This window comes from Orcinus orca, chromosome 7 (genome assembly GCF_937001465.1).
Source record: "Orcinus orca chromosome 7, mOrcOrc1.1, whole genome shotgun sequence".
Taxonomy (NCBI): domain Eukaryota; kingdom Metazoa; phylum Chordata; class Mammalia; order Artiodactyla; family Delphinidae; genus Orcinus; species Orcinus orca.
Window position 1 is genome coordinate 6,604,396 of NC_064565.1, and position 17,886 is coordinate 6,622,281.

At 45.6% G+C, this 17,886-nt stretch overlaps 1 protein-coding gene and 1 non-coding gene across 6 annotated transcripts in view; both read right to left on the minus strand.

Moving 5' to 3' along the window:
• CFAP221 (cilia and flagella associated protein 221) overlaps window positions 1–14,048 on the minus strand; it is an 84,736-nt gene extending 70,688 nt beyond the window's left edge. For 3 of the 5 annotated variants that reach the window (XM_004276903.3, XM_033400242.2, XM_049712114.1), the window contains exons 1-3: window positions 13,857–14,048; window positions 12,070–12,252; window positions 9,406–9,506 (exon numbers count right to left, since the gene is read on the minus strand). In XM_004276903.3, coding sequence (XP_004276951.2) covers window positions 9,406–9,506; window positions 12,070–12,208 — 240 coding nt within the window. In that variant the 5' untranslated portion in view covers window positions 12,209–12,252; window positions 13,857–14,048. Of the gene's footprint in view, window positions 1–9,405; window positions 9,507–12,069; window positions 12,253–13,792 lie in introns of those variants that run through there. The other 2 variants (XM_049712113.1, XM_049712115.1) reach the window with 2 other exon arrangements.
• A 1,710-nt stretch (window positions 14,049–15,758) lies between these two features.
• Window positions 15,759–15,831, minus strand: TRNAG-ACC (transfer RNA glycine (anticodon ACC)). The gene has a single exon. It is a non-coding gene; the product is annotated as a tRNA-Gly (tRNA).
• Window positions 15,832–17,886: the final 2,055 nt, after the last annotated feature.

The following is a 17,886-nucleotide window of genomic DNA, read 5'->3' on the forward strand; positions in this document are numbered from 1 at the left end:
CATAAGGGTTTTTTTTTATGATTTTTTTTTTTTTTTTTTTGGCTGCATTGGGTCTTCGTTGCTGCGCGCGGCCTTTCTCTAGTTGCAGCCAGCGGGGGCTACTCTTCATTGGTGCGCAGGCTTCTTATTGCGGTGGCTTCTCTTGTTGCAGAGCACGGGCTCTAGGCGCGTGGGCTTCAGCAGTTGTGGAGCACCGGTTTAGCTGCTCCATGGCATGTGGGATCTTCCTGGACCAGGAATCGAACCTGTGTCCCCTGCAATGGCAGGCAGATTCTTAACCACTGTGCCATGCGGGAAGTCCCCATAAGTTTGTTTTCTATGTCTCTGAGTCTATTTCTGTTTTGTACATAAATAAATTCATTTGTATCATTAAGATTCCACATATAAGTGATATCATATGGTATTTGTCTTCCTCTGTCTGACCTACTTCACTAAGTATGATAATCTCTAAGTCCAACCATGTTGCTGCAAATGGCATTATTTCATTATTACTCTAGGAGGTGGATCCAAAAAGATCTTGCTGTGATTTATGTCAGAGAGTGTTCTGCCTATGTCTTCCTCTAAGAGTTTTACAGTGTCTGGCCTTACATTTAGGTCTTTAATCCATTTTGAGTTTATTTTTGTGTATGGTGTTAGGGAGTGTTCTAATTTCATTCTTTTACATGAGGCTGTCCAGTTTTCCCAGCACCACTTATCCAAGAGGCTGTCATTTCTCCATTATATATCCTTGACTCCTTTATCAAAAATAAGGTGACCATACGTGTGTGGGTTTATCTCTGAGTTTTCTATCCCGTTCCATTGATTTGTGTGTCTGTTTTTGTGCCAGTTCCATACTGTTTTGATTACTGTGGCTTTCTAGTATAGTCTGAAGTCAGGGACCCTGATTCCTCTCGCTCCATTTTTTCTTTCTCAAGATTGCTCTGGCTTCAGTGCACGTTTAAACGCTTTAAGAGATTCAAAATCTATCATACACCACTTAACGAATAATAAAATAAACACAACACCACTTAAAGAATACTGAAATATGCCCATGTGTCTCTGCCCAACCTAAGACTTTTCCAGAGCTACAGCCCCAGGTACCCCCCGGCATGGCCTTGCACACTCCCCTCCTCCTGCCCTGACTGGTTACCTGTGCACCTTTTTGTTGAACTCAACTTAGCCCTGTGGTTCAGCTGAGCTAAGAGGCCAGCCACCCACCCACTCCCAGTTTCTCTAATTACATGCCACTTGTCCTGGGGACCTGGTGACACTAAGGCAGTCAAAAAATCAGGAAAAGAAGTGTGGAGAGGACAGCCTCCAATCCATTGCTAGGGCTGATAAAAAAGAACACAAAGTCAGGAGTTCTCTGATGGGGTCGAGAGGAGGCCCTCGTTCAAGGCAGGACAACCTGCTGGGTAAGTTAACAAGGTCTCTGAGTAGAGGGGTTTTTCCTTCCTCTACATGAAAGGAGAGCAAGGACCTTGGGTTCTGGGATGTGGCCTTCACCTGGGCCAGAGGACAGCTAAGAGGCTCTTGGTCTCCAAAGTCCAGGCCAGAGGCTGAGCCTGTCACACGGCCACTGCCCAAGGCCTCGAGTTCACTGAGGCCCTAAGTCAGACTTAAGACACAATCTCTTGATGAGATTATAACAGTGCTTGCATTTGTTAAAAGTTCTCATTTGTCACCTGTGAATATATGTTTTTGAATTTTATCTTATTTTATTTTTTTATACAGCAGGTTCTTATTAGTTATCTGTTCACCTGTGAATATTCTTAAAGGACCACAATTTTTGTGACCCTGTTTTGGCATATCTTTTAAAAATTTTTTTAATTTAACTATAGTTGATTTACAATACTGTGTTAGTTTCAAGTGTCAAATTCAAGCTTCAGATTCTTTTCCATTATAGATTATTACAAGATAATGAAAATAGTTCCCTATGCTATACAGTAAAAGCCTGTTATTTATCTATTTTATATACAGTAGTGTGTATCTGTTAATCCCAAACTCCTAATTTATCTCCTCCCCCATCCCCTTTCCCCTCTGGTAACCATAAGCTTATTTTCTTTGTCTATGAGTCTGTTTTTGTTTTGTAAATAAGTTGATTTGTATTTTTTTTTTAGATTCCACATATAAGTGATATAATATCTGTCTTTCTCTGCCTTACTTCACTTAGTATGATAATCTCTAGGTCCATCCATGTTGCTGCAAACCTAAATGTCCATCAACAGATGAATGGATAAAGAAGATGTGGTGCACACATATAATGGAATATTACTCAGCTATAAAAAAGAAGGAAATATTGCCGTTTGCAGCAAAATGGCATATCTCTTTATTTTTTTAATTTTATTTTTAAAGTTACTTTTTTTTAAAATTTATTTCTGGCTGTGTTGGGTCTTCGCTGCTGTGCGCAGGCTTTCTCTAGTTGCGGTGAGCGGGGGCTACTCTTTGTTGTGGTGCACGGGCTTCTCATTGCAGTGGCTTCTCTTGTTGCAGAGCACGGGCTCTAGGCATGTGGGCTTCATAGTTGCAACATGCAGGCTCAATAGTTGTGGCTTGCAGGCTCTAGAGCACAGGCTCAGTAGTTGTGCTGCACGGGCTTCGTTGCTCCGCGGCATGTGGGATCTTCCCGGACCAGGGCCTGAACCCGTGTCCCCTGAATTGGCAGGCAGATTCTTAACCACTGTGCCACCGGGGAAGTCTGGCATATCTCTTTAATATGTGAGAAGCCTGAAAAAATAAAAGTTGCCCAGGCCTCTCTTGACCTCCAGGGGTTCTGCATGGGGGAATCTTGGTGAGGTGTGGGCTCCTGGATCTCCTACCCAGGAGAATGGTCCTTCCAGGAGACACTGGTATGCTGGAGCCCAGGATGCCTGGAACCTAGGGCTCTTCCTGTCTCAGAGCTCAGGATGTCTCAGTACCCAAACTACATTCCCTATCTATCTTTTTTTTTTACACTTTGTCAGCAGGTCAGTTTGATTTCTTTTTAAAAAGTAATATGCTTTCAGGGCTAAAATGGCATTCCTGCCTTTTCATTTATAACTAAAACTGGGGGTGAAATAATCATCATTGAAAGGGGAAAAAAAGCCTTGGGAAGATCAAGTGTTTAGAAAGTGTATGTTAAATTAATATTTAAAGTTTATTTGAAAACGTGAGCAACCCAGGATTGCCCTTGAGGCGAGACAAGATAAACTCACCTAAAACCCTATTCTGTCCCGCAATTCTGGGGTCAATAGATGTCCTTACTTCCCCCCGCAAGCTCTCTGCGCCCCTGGGAGCTGACCTTCTCCTGGCCCCATGGGTCCTCATGACCTTGACACTCCCTCCCCTGACCCCCCCGGGCCCCAACTGACAGCCCCCGCTTCAGTGTTTCAGAACGGGCCCCCAGAACAGGCAAGCAAGCATGGGACCACCAACCAGGCAGTCCCGGGTTGAACAGCTTTTACTCAAGGGTCACAGGGCTCTCCCAAGGGCTGCTCAGAGCTCCCGCCCCTCCGTCCCCACTCTGCTCCTTCCTTCCAGCCCCTCCACCGGGCAGAGCGTCGGGCCTAACCTTCAACCCCGGGCACTAATCATAGTATTTTCCAAACACAGCTCAGCCTCCAAGTCGGGGTCCTTCGACCCCTCCCTTCAGGGACACAGCTTCTCAGAGGTTAATACCCAACGCCAGGGATCTGGGGGCAAAATGCAAGCAGCTCTATAAGTTCTTTAAAGTGTTTTGAGACAGGCTGGGACCTGGGACCTGGGACCTGGGACCCTTTGCTGCAGTGCTGGCACGGGGACAGACGTCTCCTGGAGCAACAGATACAAAGAAACTATAAGGGACTAAAAATAACTGCGTGCATGTGTAGCTGGGGCAAATTGTGGACAAGATACAAAAAGACCAAAGAAAAACAAACAAAAAAAACAAACAAAAAAACCCAACTGCCACTTCTGAGGAGCCAGGAGCAAAAGCAGGGCCCTGCGTAGGATGCCTGCACACAGCCCACGAAGGGGGTGGGCAGAGCACCTAGGCCACCCCTCAGGCCCGACCCCTGGACCTGCCCCCAGCCTCACCCCATATAAGGAACCAGCCCGCACCGCCTCGAGGAGCCAGAAAGGGAACAGGGAACCGGCTACCTGTTCTCGCTCCCCCCTGCTACAGCAAGGGCCCCAGTAAAGCCTTGCCTGAATGTCTCCTCTGGCCCCCTATTAATTTCTACTGATTACGGAGTCCAAGAACCCTGGTCAGTAACAGTTTTACCTTAAAATGCAGGTTGGTAATGGATTTTACTCTAAAATTTTGCTCTATACTGCATTTCTCCGAAATGGGAGAGTAAAATTGATGCTCCAGAAGGAGGCACCATGTTTTTTTACACTGTAGCTTCAAGTCCCCACCCTCGCACACTGACTAGAAGCCACTGGGATTCGTGGCTCCAGTTTGAGAACCAAGATCCTGGGGCAGGGGTGTCTCTGAATGCTGCAACAGGGACCTGAAAACTAATACAATTATTGCAGAAAGCCTGAAGGGAATGCTGCTCTGCATGAGATAAGGCTGTAGAGGCTGACAACTTTGTTTGGGGCTGGCCACAGTAACACTGGTTGTCTCATGGGAAAACTGATTAATTATTTCCTTAATAAATATAGTTTCCCAGACAACGTCTTTCCACAGAGGGAAAGGGATTTTAAGAGGTCTTGGTTTTGAGAAAAGTGGGAACCATTATTTCAACTTTTAAATCGAAAGATTGATTTTGATATGAATCCAAGTAAAAGGCTTTAAAGCCTTTAACCAGATCTGGATCAATCTCAAATGTTAATGAACAATTTATTGTCCTTTTAAATACACATTCAATCATTCCATTCTTGGGTAATTTACACCGTTTCCTGTAACAAAAGCAAGATAAAGGCAGAGTTGGATTTCCCCCCCCTTGTTTGGCAAGAGTCTCAAGGTAATTCCCTTAGGTTTCTGCTTGAGTTTGCTGATAGAAACAGGAGGCTGGCTCTCCCAGAATGCTATTAAGATGAAATAATTTTGTACTTGTATCCATTTCTGCTTGTTTCAATGTCTGATAGAAGCAGTGTGATTATTTAGATGCTAGCCTGTATTTACTTGGAATTCACGAGTCTCTACCAAGTCACTCTCTTCCAATAAAGTGAGGTCAATATCTTGACAAGTGTTTATTGAGTGCCTTGTGTGTGTTAGGCATTGTGTTGTACAAAAGACAGAGACGGCCTCTGTTCTTCAGCAGAATGAAGCTTTTACCTCCCTCCAAAAAGCCTACGATCTGGGTAAAGCAGACCTCACACTGGTCTCCAAATATGCCACATGCTTTCCCTCCGAGCCTCTCTCCTCGTCTCCCTCTATGCCCTGGGTGTCAGCTCCCCACCTCTCACTTTGCTCTTAGGCTATCCCAAATGGCTTCTCCACCACAAGCCTTTGGTGCAATGTGACCAGTAAGCTCATGAAAAGATGCTCAACATCATTCGTGATTAAGGAAATGCAAATAGAACAACAGTAAGTTGAATGGTGAACTCAAAAAGATACAGCCACACCCTAATAACTGGAACTTGTGAATGGGACCTTATTTGGGAAAAGACTGATTGCAGATGCTATTAAGTTAAGGACCTTGAGATGAGATCATCCTGGATTACCCGGATGGGCCCTAAGTCCAACGACAAGTATCCTTTTAGAGACAGAAGAGAAGACAAAAGGGAGTGGGAGGAGAAGCCATGTGAAGATGGAGGCCAAGGTTTAGGGTCATGAAGCCTCAAAACAAAGAACACCTAGAGCCACCACAACCTGGAAGAGGCAAGGAAAGATTCCTCCCAAGAGCCCGTGGAAGGAGCGAGGCCCGGCTGACAGCCTGACTTCGGACTCTGGTCTCCAGAATAAGCTTCTAGTTTTCTAAGCCCCTAAATTTGTGGTAATTTGTGATGGCAGCCACAGAAAACTAGCATACCATACAACCCAATTCCACTTCTTAATATATATCCGAGAGAATTAAAAATATATCCACACAAAAACATGGACACGAATGTCCACGATGACATTATTCCTAGCAGCCCCAAAGACAAAATCCAAACGTCCGTCAACCGATGAAATGTGAACAGTGTGAAGGTTCCTTAAAAAACTAAAAATAGAGCTACCATATCATCTAGCAACCCCACTCCTGGGCATATAACCAGAGAAAGCCATAACTTGAAAAGATACATGCACTCCAATGTTCATAGCAACACTGTTTACAACAGCCAAGACATGGAAGCAACCTAAATGTCCATTGACAGAGGAATGGATAAAGAAGATGTGGTACATATATACAATGGAATACCACTCAGCCATAAAAAGGAATGAAATAACGCCATTTGCAGCAACACGGATGGACCTAGAGATTCTCATACTAAGTGAAGTCAGTCAGAAAAAGAAAGAGAAATATCATATGATATCACTTATATGTGGAATCTAAAATTTGATACAAATGAACTTATTTACAAAACAGAAATAGACTCACAGACATAGAAAACAAACTTATGACTCCCAAAGAGGAAAGGTGGGGGAGGGATAAATTAGGAGTTTGGGATTAAAAGATACACACCACTATATATAAAATAGATAAACAACAAGGACCTACTGTATAGCACAGGGAACTATACTCAATATCTTGCAATAACCTTTAGTGGAAGCGAATGTAAAATAAGAATATATATAGTTATATAGATATGTATAATTGAATCACTTTACTGTGCATCTGAAACTAACACAGCATTGTAAATCAAGTATATTTCAATAAAAAATTTTTTAAACAAAACAAAATGTAATAAAGCCATACAACAGAATATTATTCGGCCATAAAAAGGAATGAAGTACTGATTCATGCTACGAATTGAATGAGCCTGGAAAACATGCTGAATGAAAGAAGCCAGTCGCAAAAGACCACATGTTGTGTGATTCCACTTATGTGAAACGTCCAGAATAGGCAAATCTATACCAACAGAAGGTGGATCAGTGGCTGCCCAGGTTGGGGGTGGGTGGGTAAAGGAATGAGGAGAGTGAGGCGGGTGGGAACGGGTAGTGAATTGTTCACTCATTGCAAACAATGAGTAATTATGAACAATAATTATTTTAGATTTACCCTACCATCATCTAGATAGCAAACCTAATAACCAGGAAAAGCAAGTTCCAAAATGAATGATTAACTTTGGTGTTTGACCCTGTGTTCTAAGGAATGTGTCCTGATAGATTGAGGGGTAAAGTTCCCAATTGCGGTTTTAAATCCTGACCCTTTTCCTAGGAGGAAGCACTGGGCATCTAACAGGCTCCTCTCCCGATCCCTTCTCTCTCTACCCCCTTGGATGCGTAAGGACTCGCAGACGCTGCATTCTCTGGAAGCTGCATTCTCTGTCGGCAGGGGTCTGCCCCATAGAACCTGGCCTCACTTCCTGACAGCTTTACCATTTGTCAGTTTCCTCCAGCGATTTTCCTCACTCTGAGGATGAGTCTAACACCATTGTTGGAATTCTGGCTCTAAATGATCCACTTTAAGACACGGTTTCGGCGGGAGGGATAAATGAGGACTTTGGGATTGACATATACACACTATATATATAAAATAATCAACAAGGACCTACTGTACAGCACAGGGAACTCTACTCAATACTCTGTAATGACCTATATGGGAATAGAATCTAAAAAAGAGTGGATATACGTATGTGTATAACTGAATCACTTCACTGTATGCCTGAAACGAATACATTGTAAATCAACTATACTCCAATATAAAATAAAAATTAAATTAAAAAAATTTTAGAAAAGACGCTATGTGAAAACAAAAATAAATAAATAAGTGAAAGACATGTCTGATAAGAACGCACTGCGCGTAAACGCGGAGACGCCTGCGCTGGGAGGGGACGCCATCCATAAAGCCGGAGCCGCAGGGCCCACACGAGAGGGCCCACGCCTATCGGCCCCACTCCAGCACATGCCCGCAGCCCAGTCTAGCCCAGCTCCACGGCCGGCTGCCGTAGTTCTGACGTCCTGCTCAGTGTGACTTTGGAGGGTCACGGCGGGGTCTCTGAGGCGTTACAGCTGCTTTAATGCTCAGGCCCCCTTTTCGTGGCGGATTAGGAGTGCTGTAGCCACCGCGGGCCCTCCCCAGTCTGGACATCCGGGTCAAGGACGGGGAGCCAGAAAGGCCCGGACTCATGTGGCTCTGCGGTGGACTGCTGTCCCCACAGCTTCAGCCCCTCCTCGGTGCGTCCTTTCACCTGTCCCTTCCCAAGCCCTTTCAGCGGAGCTGCTGCCCCAGGTCAGGCCAGAGTGTCTCTGGCCACAGTGACTGATTTAGGCCTGGGCATCTGACCTGAGCAGGCACAACGGAAGCTTCGCTGGGCGCTTCTAAGAAAGGGACACCCCTTCCCTGGTGGCAGAGGCGTGGAGCGCAAGTGCACCTGAGGGGCTTCCCTGGGGGCGCAGCGGTGAAGAACCCGCCTGCCGATGCAGGGGACACGTGTTCGAACCCTGGATCGGGAAGATCCCACGTGCCATGGAACAGCTAAGCCTGTGCGCCACAACTACTGAGCCTGTGCGCCTAGAGCCCGTGCTCCACAACAAGAGAAGCCACCACGATGAGAAGCCTGCACGCCGCAACAGAGCAGCCCCTGCTCGCCGCAACTAGAGAAAGCCTGTACACAGCAAGAGACCCAACACAGCCAAAAAATAAATAAATAAAATAAATCTAAAAAAAAAAAGTTCACTGGTTGGGAGGCAGGCAGCCTAAGAGTCACTCTGTCTCTGTCCCTGTGTTCTTGAGGCAAGTACTGTATTTAACATTCTGGAATCACGGTTTCCTCATCTCTACAAAGAGAGCCACAATACAACCTCCACAAAGCTAGTCTAAAGACTAAACTGGACCACGTGAGATGCAAAGCACAGTTCCTGGCCCCTGCGGTCACTCAGCAACGGCACCAGTTTGGAGAGAGTGCTGGGAGGAGCCTTTGGCAGCGGGAGGAAAGCTGTCCAAGGACACTGATGCAACTTTAAAATTTCTCATCCTAGAACTACCTTTCTGGTCCAATTTACATCTGCACTTCTGCTGATTATGCTTCTCTTTAGATGAATGAGTAATATAAATGTAGAACATTCATGGCATTTCATTATTATGATTAATTATCCCACTTAGAAAGCACCTACCCAGGGGTGGGGGAGGGATGGATTGGGAGTTTGGGGTCAGCAGATGCAAATTATTATAGAGAGAAACAGCAAGGTCCTCCTGTAGAGCACAGGGAACTATATTCAATATCCTGGGATAAACCATAATGGAAAAGAATATGAAAAAGAATGTATATATATGTATAACTGAATCACTTTGTTGTACAGCAGAAACTATCACAACATTGTAAATCAACTATATTTCAACGAAATTTAAATAAAAAAAATTTTTTTAAAGTACCTACCAGTATCTGCTGGTGTTGTTTTTCTACTTGATAGCCTCCAAAATGCAATATGCCAGGTTTTGCCTGTATGACCTTATTATTCAGAAGATTTGCATAAACCTCTATAAAAACAATGCAGATTAAGTATATCATGAGTTTAGACATAAAAACGTATATTAAACGAAAGAAGATCCTATCAACATGAGCTCCCTTTAATCTAGGGTATTTTAAGCATACGAAGGTTTCAGACAGAGGATACAGCTGTCAACAAGATTAATGATTGTTCCACAAGAACTGGACTGCTTCTCCCTCTATTTTTACACATCACTTGGGAGATATTATCATCACAATACAAATTCACATTTATTATTATCTATTAAAATAACTTGCTCTGTACACATTTTATACAAGTCTTCATAATAAAACAAGGTTGTGAAGAGCACACACCCCGTGTTTTCTCTGTATAACGCTGCAATTGCTTATTATGTAATGAATATCCACTTCAAAGAATCCAAACAGCAAGGGTTTAATTTTATTACTGCGTATTTAACTGCTATTATTTGATTTCCTCTGAACTGAATTACAGTGCCATACAGAGTAATCCTAAGGCTCTGAAAAATTATGCCTCTGGACGGTAAAGTCTCGAACTGCTCTTGTCACGTGAGTGTCTTTTTTTGCTCCCAGTTTTGAGAACAAGGTTAGGACAGCTGAGCTCACAGAAGAGTCCAGGTCTACAAAACTTGTCCCGGCTCTTCACGCAGCAGGAACTGAGATGTGTGGAGAAGACACTGGGTCACAAGCCTTTCCGTGCCTTCCGTGCTTCACGCCAGGCATCTGTTTATAACCCCCCGTTCTTTCCATTTTGTAAAAATCAAACCCAGGCCTGGTTCCGACCAGTAAACTGCCTCCTGCGGTATGAATGCCCTGTCCAGTTTCCTACAAATGACGACCTTTCCCCAAGATTTTCATAGCTAAATCTTGTGAGTCACTGGCACTCTGACCCCACCCTTCGCCCGCCATGTTTCGTGCCCATCTACAGTGGGTGTGAAACATTTGGTGTTTTTCTCCTCTGCGGGCGAATGGTCACTGTCATCAACTGTGGGCCAAACTGAAGGGCTGGACTGGGGTAAGGGTGGGGTCTCAGGGGGATTATGATCTCCGTAGTTTATTTGGTAAATTTGTAAGTATTGGTAATTACTTTTAAGTATTGAACATTACTTGGTAATTTTTTTAAAATTTATTTATTTATATTTATTTTGGCTGCACCAGGTCTTACTTGTGGCATGTGGGCTTCTTAGTTGCGGCATGCACGCGGGATCTAGATCCCCGACCAGGGATCAAACGCGGGCCCCCTGCATTGGGAGCGTGGACCACCGGGGAAGTCCCTTGGTAATTTTTTTTAATGCTGAAGATTTTGTTTGTAGGGCCACAAAACAGATGTAAAATGGGCATTTTTCTGTTAATGCCCAGAAATAGTCAAGTATACTAACTCGCACTCAGTGTGTTCTTCAGCGACAACAGAGCCACAGCAAATGCTGCATTTCCAGCATTTGTGATGGGCCTTGAACGGCAAGTGGGAAGCAAGCTAGTGGGACGTAGGGAGCGGGACACTGGGCTGCAACAGCTGAACACCACCTCTCCGCTTAGCTGGGCCACCCCAGCTTCCCCAACAGTAAAATGGACATAGACGGTATCATGATGATGTGATGGATTCAGTGAGAAGACCGCAGGCAAAATGATTAGCCTTCTGCACAACAGCCATAGGATTTAACAGGCTTTCCAGGCTCAGGGATGCGCGTGGGAAAAGGCACGTATCCTTGAAGAAGCAGGAATAACAGGCATGGCCGGAGCTGGGGGACTGGAGGGGCCCTGGGTGGGCAGGCTTAGACCGACGGCAAAGAGGGCCAAGTGCCAAGCAAAGGAACTGCACAGAGGGGATCCCCTGAGAGCATCCAAACAGGATGGGGGCAGGAGCCAGCATGGATTCTAGGAAGGACAATGCCAGGGCTGTGAAGAGTGTGGCCAGGGAGGAGGGCCCTGCAATAGTCCTGGTGACCTGCTGAGGATGCAATGGGGACAGAGAGGAAAGATATTGGAGGAAGTGGAGGTGGCAGAACTTGGCGACCAATTTCCACCACAAAAGTCTACCAGTTACAGAACTTCCCTGCTGTCCAGTGGATAAGACTCCACGCTCCTCCCATGCAGGGGAAGCGGGTTTGATCTCTGGTCAAGGGAACCAAGATCCCACATGTGGCCAGGCAACTAAGCCCACGCACCACAACTACTGAGCTCACGCGTCTCAAAGAGAGAGCCCGCGTGTCGCAAACTACAGACCTCACGCGCTCTGGAGCCCAAGCGCCACAACTAGAGAGCAAACCCGCCACCACAACTAGAGAGAAGCCCGAGCACCACAACGAAGAGCCCACACCGCAACGGAAAATCCCATGTGCTGCAACTAAGACCTGACGCAGCCAAAAATAAATAAATAAATAAAATAAATATTAAAAACAAAAGTCTACCAGTGAAGTGGATGGATCTAAATGGAACCATTGTTCTTAATGATGACACTATCACCAGCCTGTAAAAAATACAGATAAATCAGCCAACATTCCTCTATGCTTTCTGGACTTTGGATCCTCTGGGAAGATGTGAGTTGTAAAGCACATCTGTTCCCTAACCACCTACTTGATTCCAGGAGGGGATTAGGTACTTCTTTTGGTTTCTTGGGTTCCTCCACTAGGCTCCTTAAAAGGAGGGGCGATACATCATGAAATGGTTCTTCAGCATTCGTTACTTCTCTGCTGGGGGTTTTCACCGCTGCCATTTTATGAAAAATGGAGCCTTCTTTTTAGAGCCAAAGGTCATTTCCTGGGAAGAAAACAGTAGTCGTATAATCATCCACAGGAAACCACACACTGTTTTTTCTCAACCCTTGACAAATGTACTTCTTGTCACTGTGTGGTTTACTGTGGCTCAGGGCTCCCCCCCCCCCGCCCCTCTCTCGCCGCTCCGTTCCCACACAGGTGGTCCCATTCATCTTGTGTCACACATGGAACCCAGTGCCGTGCCGTTGCTCAAAACCCTTCCGTGGTCCTTCATTCTGTTCAAGAGCTTTTCCCAAAATGTAGTCCTGATGCTTCCTGAGGCTCTCACAGTTGATGAAGTTTGGAAAATATTGAAGTCAGCAGTTAAACGGGGCTTTTCTTTCTGAGATTTCTCCGAATCAGTTTCTTGGATGGACGTGACCATGAAACCCTTCAACACTGGGAGACACTGGCATTTTTTTTTTTTTTTTTTTTTGCGGTACGCGGGCCTCTCACTGCTGTGGCCTCTCCCATTGCGGAGCACAGGCTCCGGACGCGCATGCTCAGCGGCCATGGCTCACGGGCCCAGCCGCTCCGCGGCATGTGGGATCTTCCCAGACCGGGGCACGAACCCGTGTCCCCTGCATCGGCAGGCGGACTCTCAACCACTGCGCCACCAGGGAAGCCCAGACACTGGCATTTTTGAGCCACCTTCCTGGGCCCCTCTCTGGGGAGAGGAGGTGGAGAGCCATAGACCTCCTCCCCCGCCACTGGGTGCTTTCCTAGGAGCTCTGTCCTAGGACCGAGGGTCCCGGTTCCATCACACCCTTTGCCAGGCTTGCCTTCATAAAGTTCACACTGATCCCAATGCCCCTTAACGTTCTTTAGCAATTGCTGCCTCCACTACTTCTGGCATTAATAATGTATTGCCTTGTGATGGCATTTTACAAATCCCACACATCTTTATATCTCCCACAGCTGCGTCTCTAAGCTTGGGGGCTGCTCTGTGAAGCCCCTGAGACTGACGTGAAATCACGTGTGGATCTTTACGTGTGTTCTTTTGTTTTTTGTTTTGAGAAGGCTCATAGCTTTAGATTCCCCAAAGAGTACAGCATCAAGCAAAATACACTGACCACATTGAAGAGGTGCTTAACAATCACTTTCTGAAGGAAGGTGCTCCTTTCTATTCTCGGCCCATCCCCTCTCGCCAGCATGGCTGAAGATTCACCTCGCCCAGCTCCTTCCCCTCCACCCCTTCAACACCCGCCCCGGTTCACTCTCCAGCCCCTCCCCTCACTTTCCCTGCCTGTACTTCAGGGAGACACAATAGCTAAACCGTTGTCATCCAAGCTCCCATCCCAGGTCACTCACCCCCAAGGTGAACTGTCCCCCTTCCCCCCACCTCCCCACCGCCCACCCCGCCAGGCATCCTCGGTTTTGCGGCCCCATGCTTTACGGGGCAGGCCCTCTCACCCTTGGCCAACGCCTGCTCCCCTCAGCACCCCTTTACCCCAGAGCAGGGTCGAACCCAGACCCACGTGCCACCCGCATCCTCATTTAACCCTTTGAGCCCGAGCTCTCCTCCGCCCCCCACCCAGGCTGACTTGCGGCTGGACACCCGTCCGGGGTTCAGGCTGCCTTCACGACCCCAGGTCCCAGGCCGCTCACCCCGGAGCGGGTTCCCGGGTGGGATTCCGCGGGCGCCGCCACCTTCCCCGAGCGTCGCCATGACGACGCGGACGCGCTCCCTGGGTCACGACCGGACGCGACCAAACTCCCCTGGGACGTGGGGGGACCCGGGCGGCCGCTGCTGGAGGTCTGGAGGCCGTGGGTCAGTTCTGGGGACTCGGAGCAGTCTCTGCGGCCTGGGAAAGAACAAAGAGAGCGACTTATAGCGTGTGAAGACAACGAATTCCCGAGCGGACATGAGGAAGTCGGAACACACCATAAACTGCATACCCTGAGAGCAGACGGCGGGAGAGCTGGGCTGAAACGGGCGGGGCTTAAGGGGGTGGTGCTGAAGCTGACGGGGCGGAGCTGAAGCTGAAGGGGTGGGGCGGGGCCGAAGGGGGCGGGGCCTACCAAGCTCAGTGGGTGGAGCTTCCCCGAGGGACATTCAGTCCTAGACATCCTACTGTAATATAGTTCATTTTACACTTTCTATTATGACAAATTCCAAACATATACAAGTTTCAAACATATACACTTTCTATTATGACAAATTTCAAACATATACAGGCAGAATAGTATGATTAACCTTCAACACCAACCTGCAACAATTATCAAATCATGGCCAATCTTGTTTCATCTATACCTTTCCTCTACTCCCTGTATTTTTTTCATGTCTGAAATCCCAGACATCGTATCAACAATAAATATTTCAGAATATACCTCCAAAAGAAAAGGCCTCGTTTTAAAGATATAACCACAATCAGTACCTAAAACATTACAATAATTTCTTAACATCTTCAAATACTGAGTACTCAATTGTCTCATAAACGTCATAAAATATTCTTTTAGTTTGACACTTTGAATCACAATTCAAATAGAATCCACACATTACAATAGATTGATATGTCCTTTAGGTCTCTTCATCAATAGATTCTCTCTCCATGTCTTTTTGTTGTTGTTGCAATTTATTCATTGAAGAAACTGTTTCTGTTTAATAATGGTATTTAGGGATTGTAAACCATGAAACTGGGCCAGCTCCCCAGACCTCTTGCCCTGTTTGCTCCACCCTGCTCATGCATGGACATTTTTCCTTACACAGACAGCTCAGGTCTCTCTTCCTGGGAGCTGCCCTTGTCCTGCTCCCTCCTTGTATGACTTGGCACTTGCTTGATGTTATTTATGGCTTCATGTTGATAAGAGATTATCGTAGGAATCCAATAAGGAAACCTGCCTTTCCCAAACCCACATCACTTGTGTTGCATGCGCTTTTGTGCCCCTCCCCCTCCCCCACCCTGGAATGCTCATTTTTCCCATCTTCCCATTTTCCAGCACCTCCCTTCTCCCTACCATCATCCCTGATTAAGAATCTCCCTATCTTTCAAGGGTATCAGTAGAGATGGTGTAACCTCTACCTGCTCCTTAAGCATCCAGACCACAAGGACTGTTTCCTTCCTCTGGGCTCCTATTCACTTTGTTTTCTCATCTTTGGGGGCACTTTTTATATGCCAAACACATCATTATGTGTGTGTTTGAAGCTGCAGAATTCTTAGGAGGAGGAGACCATGCCTTATCTTTGCATCTCCCACAGCCATTGGCACAGTTCTTTGTTCAGAGTGAGTACCCAGTAACTGTTGGTCAAGTGGGCAAAAAAATTAATTCACTTGCTTATATAGTAGATTGCTTTTTACTTTTCTGTTTTGTTGCCCCAACAAGGATGTAGATTTCAGAACAAGTATTATGTTTCCCATATTCCCGGACCTTTCCACCTGAGATCAAACCATCAAGTGCTTATCTCCATACACTTTTTAAGGGGTATTGGGTAACATTTTAAAATTTTCCTTTAAGTTTTTTGTTTTGTTTTGTTTTTTTGGCCACACCTCGCAGCTTGCAAGATCTTAGTTTCTGGACCAGGGATCGAACCTGGGCCCTCAGCAGTGGTAATGCAGAGTCCTAACCACTGGACCACCAGGGAATTCCCTGATTTTCCCTTAAGTTTTTAAATAAATTTGCCAAATTCCCTATTTTATATGTAAATATAGATAGATAGGGATATACATATAACATGTAGGTCTCTGTACAATCAATTAAGCAAATTGCATATTATTGTGTAGTGTTCACTGTTGGTCACCTGCTTCCACTTTCTTACAAACAGAACCGCAGCTTTGCTAAGATTTCTCCCTAATCCCCAGTTCCGTAGACCCCACTTAGATTCTGATTAGTCTATACCAATCATCGAATTCCCAATCTTCTTGCCCACGATTGATTTATGGTTGAGTACGTAACTCAATTCTGGCCACAGAGACATTAGAGTAAGGCTTCCAGGGGACCCTGGAAAAAGGCTTCCTTTCTCCTAAGAAAGAGATATACAGTATCTTTCTCTTTCTGGACAGTGTAGTATCCAGAAGTGATTCCTTGGAAGTGCAGCAGCCCCCAGAGGCATTGAGGGGTCCTAGTGTTATGGTGAAGGTGGCGGTGGTGAGGATAGCAGAGCAGGAATGAGACTCCACCTGGATGACGTCATCTCAACTCTGATTGTTTGGTACCCAAATCCCATGACCTCTTTCTTTCAGCTGAAAACATTCTGACATACAATGATTTCTAAACACTCACTAATCAAAGTGGTAGCACAGAGGCTTGTTAGAAATGCAGAATTTCAGGTCACCTCGGAACGCCCGAATCACAATCTGCATTTTAATAAGAGCCCCTCCCCAGGAGATTCATGGACACATTAAAGTTTGGAAATGACTGAACAGATGCCGTACAATTCCAGCTGTTCTAGATCATCAATTATTTAATCGATTCATTTACGTATTTCACATTTATTTCACTTAGTGTTTGCAGTGAGCAGAATACAAGGGTATCCCAGCCTCTGCCAAACTAATGCAATAAAATGGGTGTGACAAGAGGCATGGAAGCTGATGCACAGGGGAGCGGTGAATTTCCTTGCCTGAAACTCCTCGGTGGCTTCACATTGTGCAGAAAATAAAATTCAAAATCCTTAACACAACATTCAAGGCTCTGCAGGACCTGACTGCTGGCCCCTCTCTCCACCTTCTCCCTCACCCCTGGCTCCACTCTTCTCCCCCCACAGCCCTTTGCCTGGTGTGGTGAGTTAAAGCTGGCTGAAGGTTCTCTGACACTCCTCCCATGAGAAGTGGGGACCCTGTGCCCTCCCTTTGAATCTGGGTGGGTCTGGGACTACTTTAACGGCCCAGTCCAGTCCTGCCGGAATTTCTGACCCCAAAATTCATGCAATAGAATAAAATGGTTGTTGTTTCAAGCCTGCAAGCTCTGGGATACATCTAGCTGCAGCAATGAATAATGGAAAACTTGGCTAAGTCCTACTCAGCCTAAGGATCCCTTCCTTAGAGGGGCTTTTCCTGGCTTCCCTAGCTAAATCATGTCCTACCCCATCATCCTCTCTCCCAGCCCCAGGTTCTTTTCCTTCATTGCATTTTTCGCAGTGTGTGATTCTAGACCGATGGCTTTACCTCTTTGACCTCTGTCTTCCTAGACCATGAGCTCAGCGAAGTTTGACTTGCTCACCACCATATACTCATCACCTTGCACACTGCCTGGCACGTGGTGGGACCTCCAAAATATTCAGAGAGTTAAGTCATTAATGAATTATGCCAAGAGAGTCCTAAACTTTTATATATATATATATATATATATACACACACACACACACATATACACACACACATATATACACATACACACACACATATATATACACAAAACACATATATATACACACAGTATATATACACACACACATATATATACACATATACACACATATATATACACAAACACACACATATATATACACAAACACACACATATATATACACAATATATATATGTATACACACACATATATATATTTAGAACACACACACATATATATGCACACACATATATATACACACACACATATATACACATACACACACATATGTACACAAACACACACATATATATACACACTATATATATACATACACACATATACATACACACA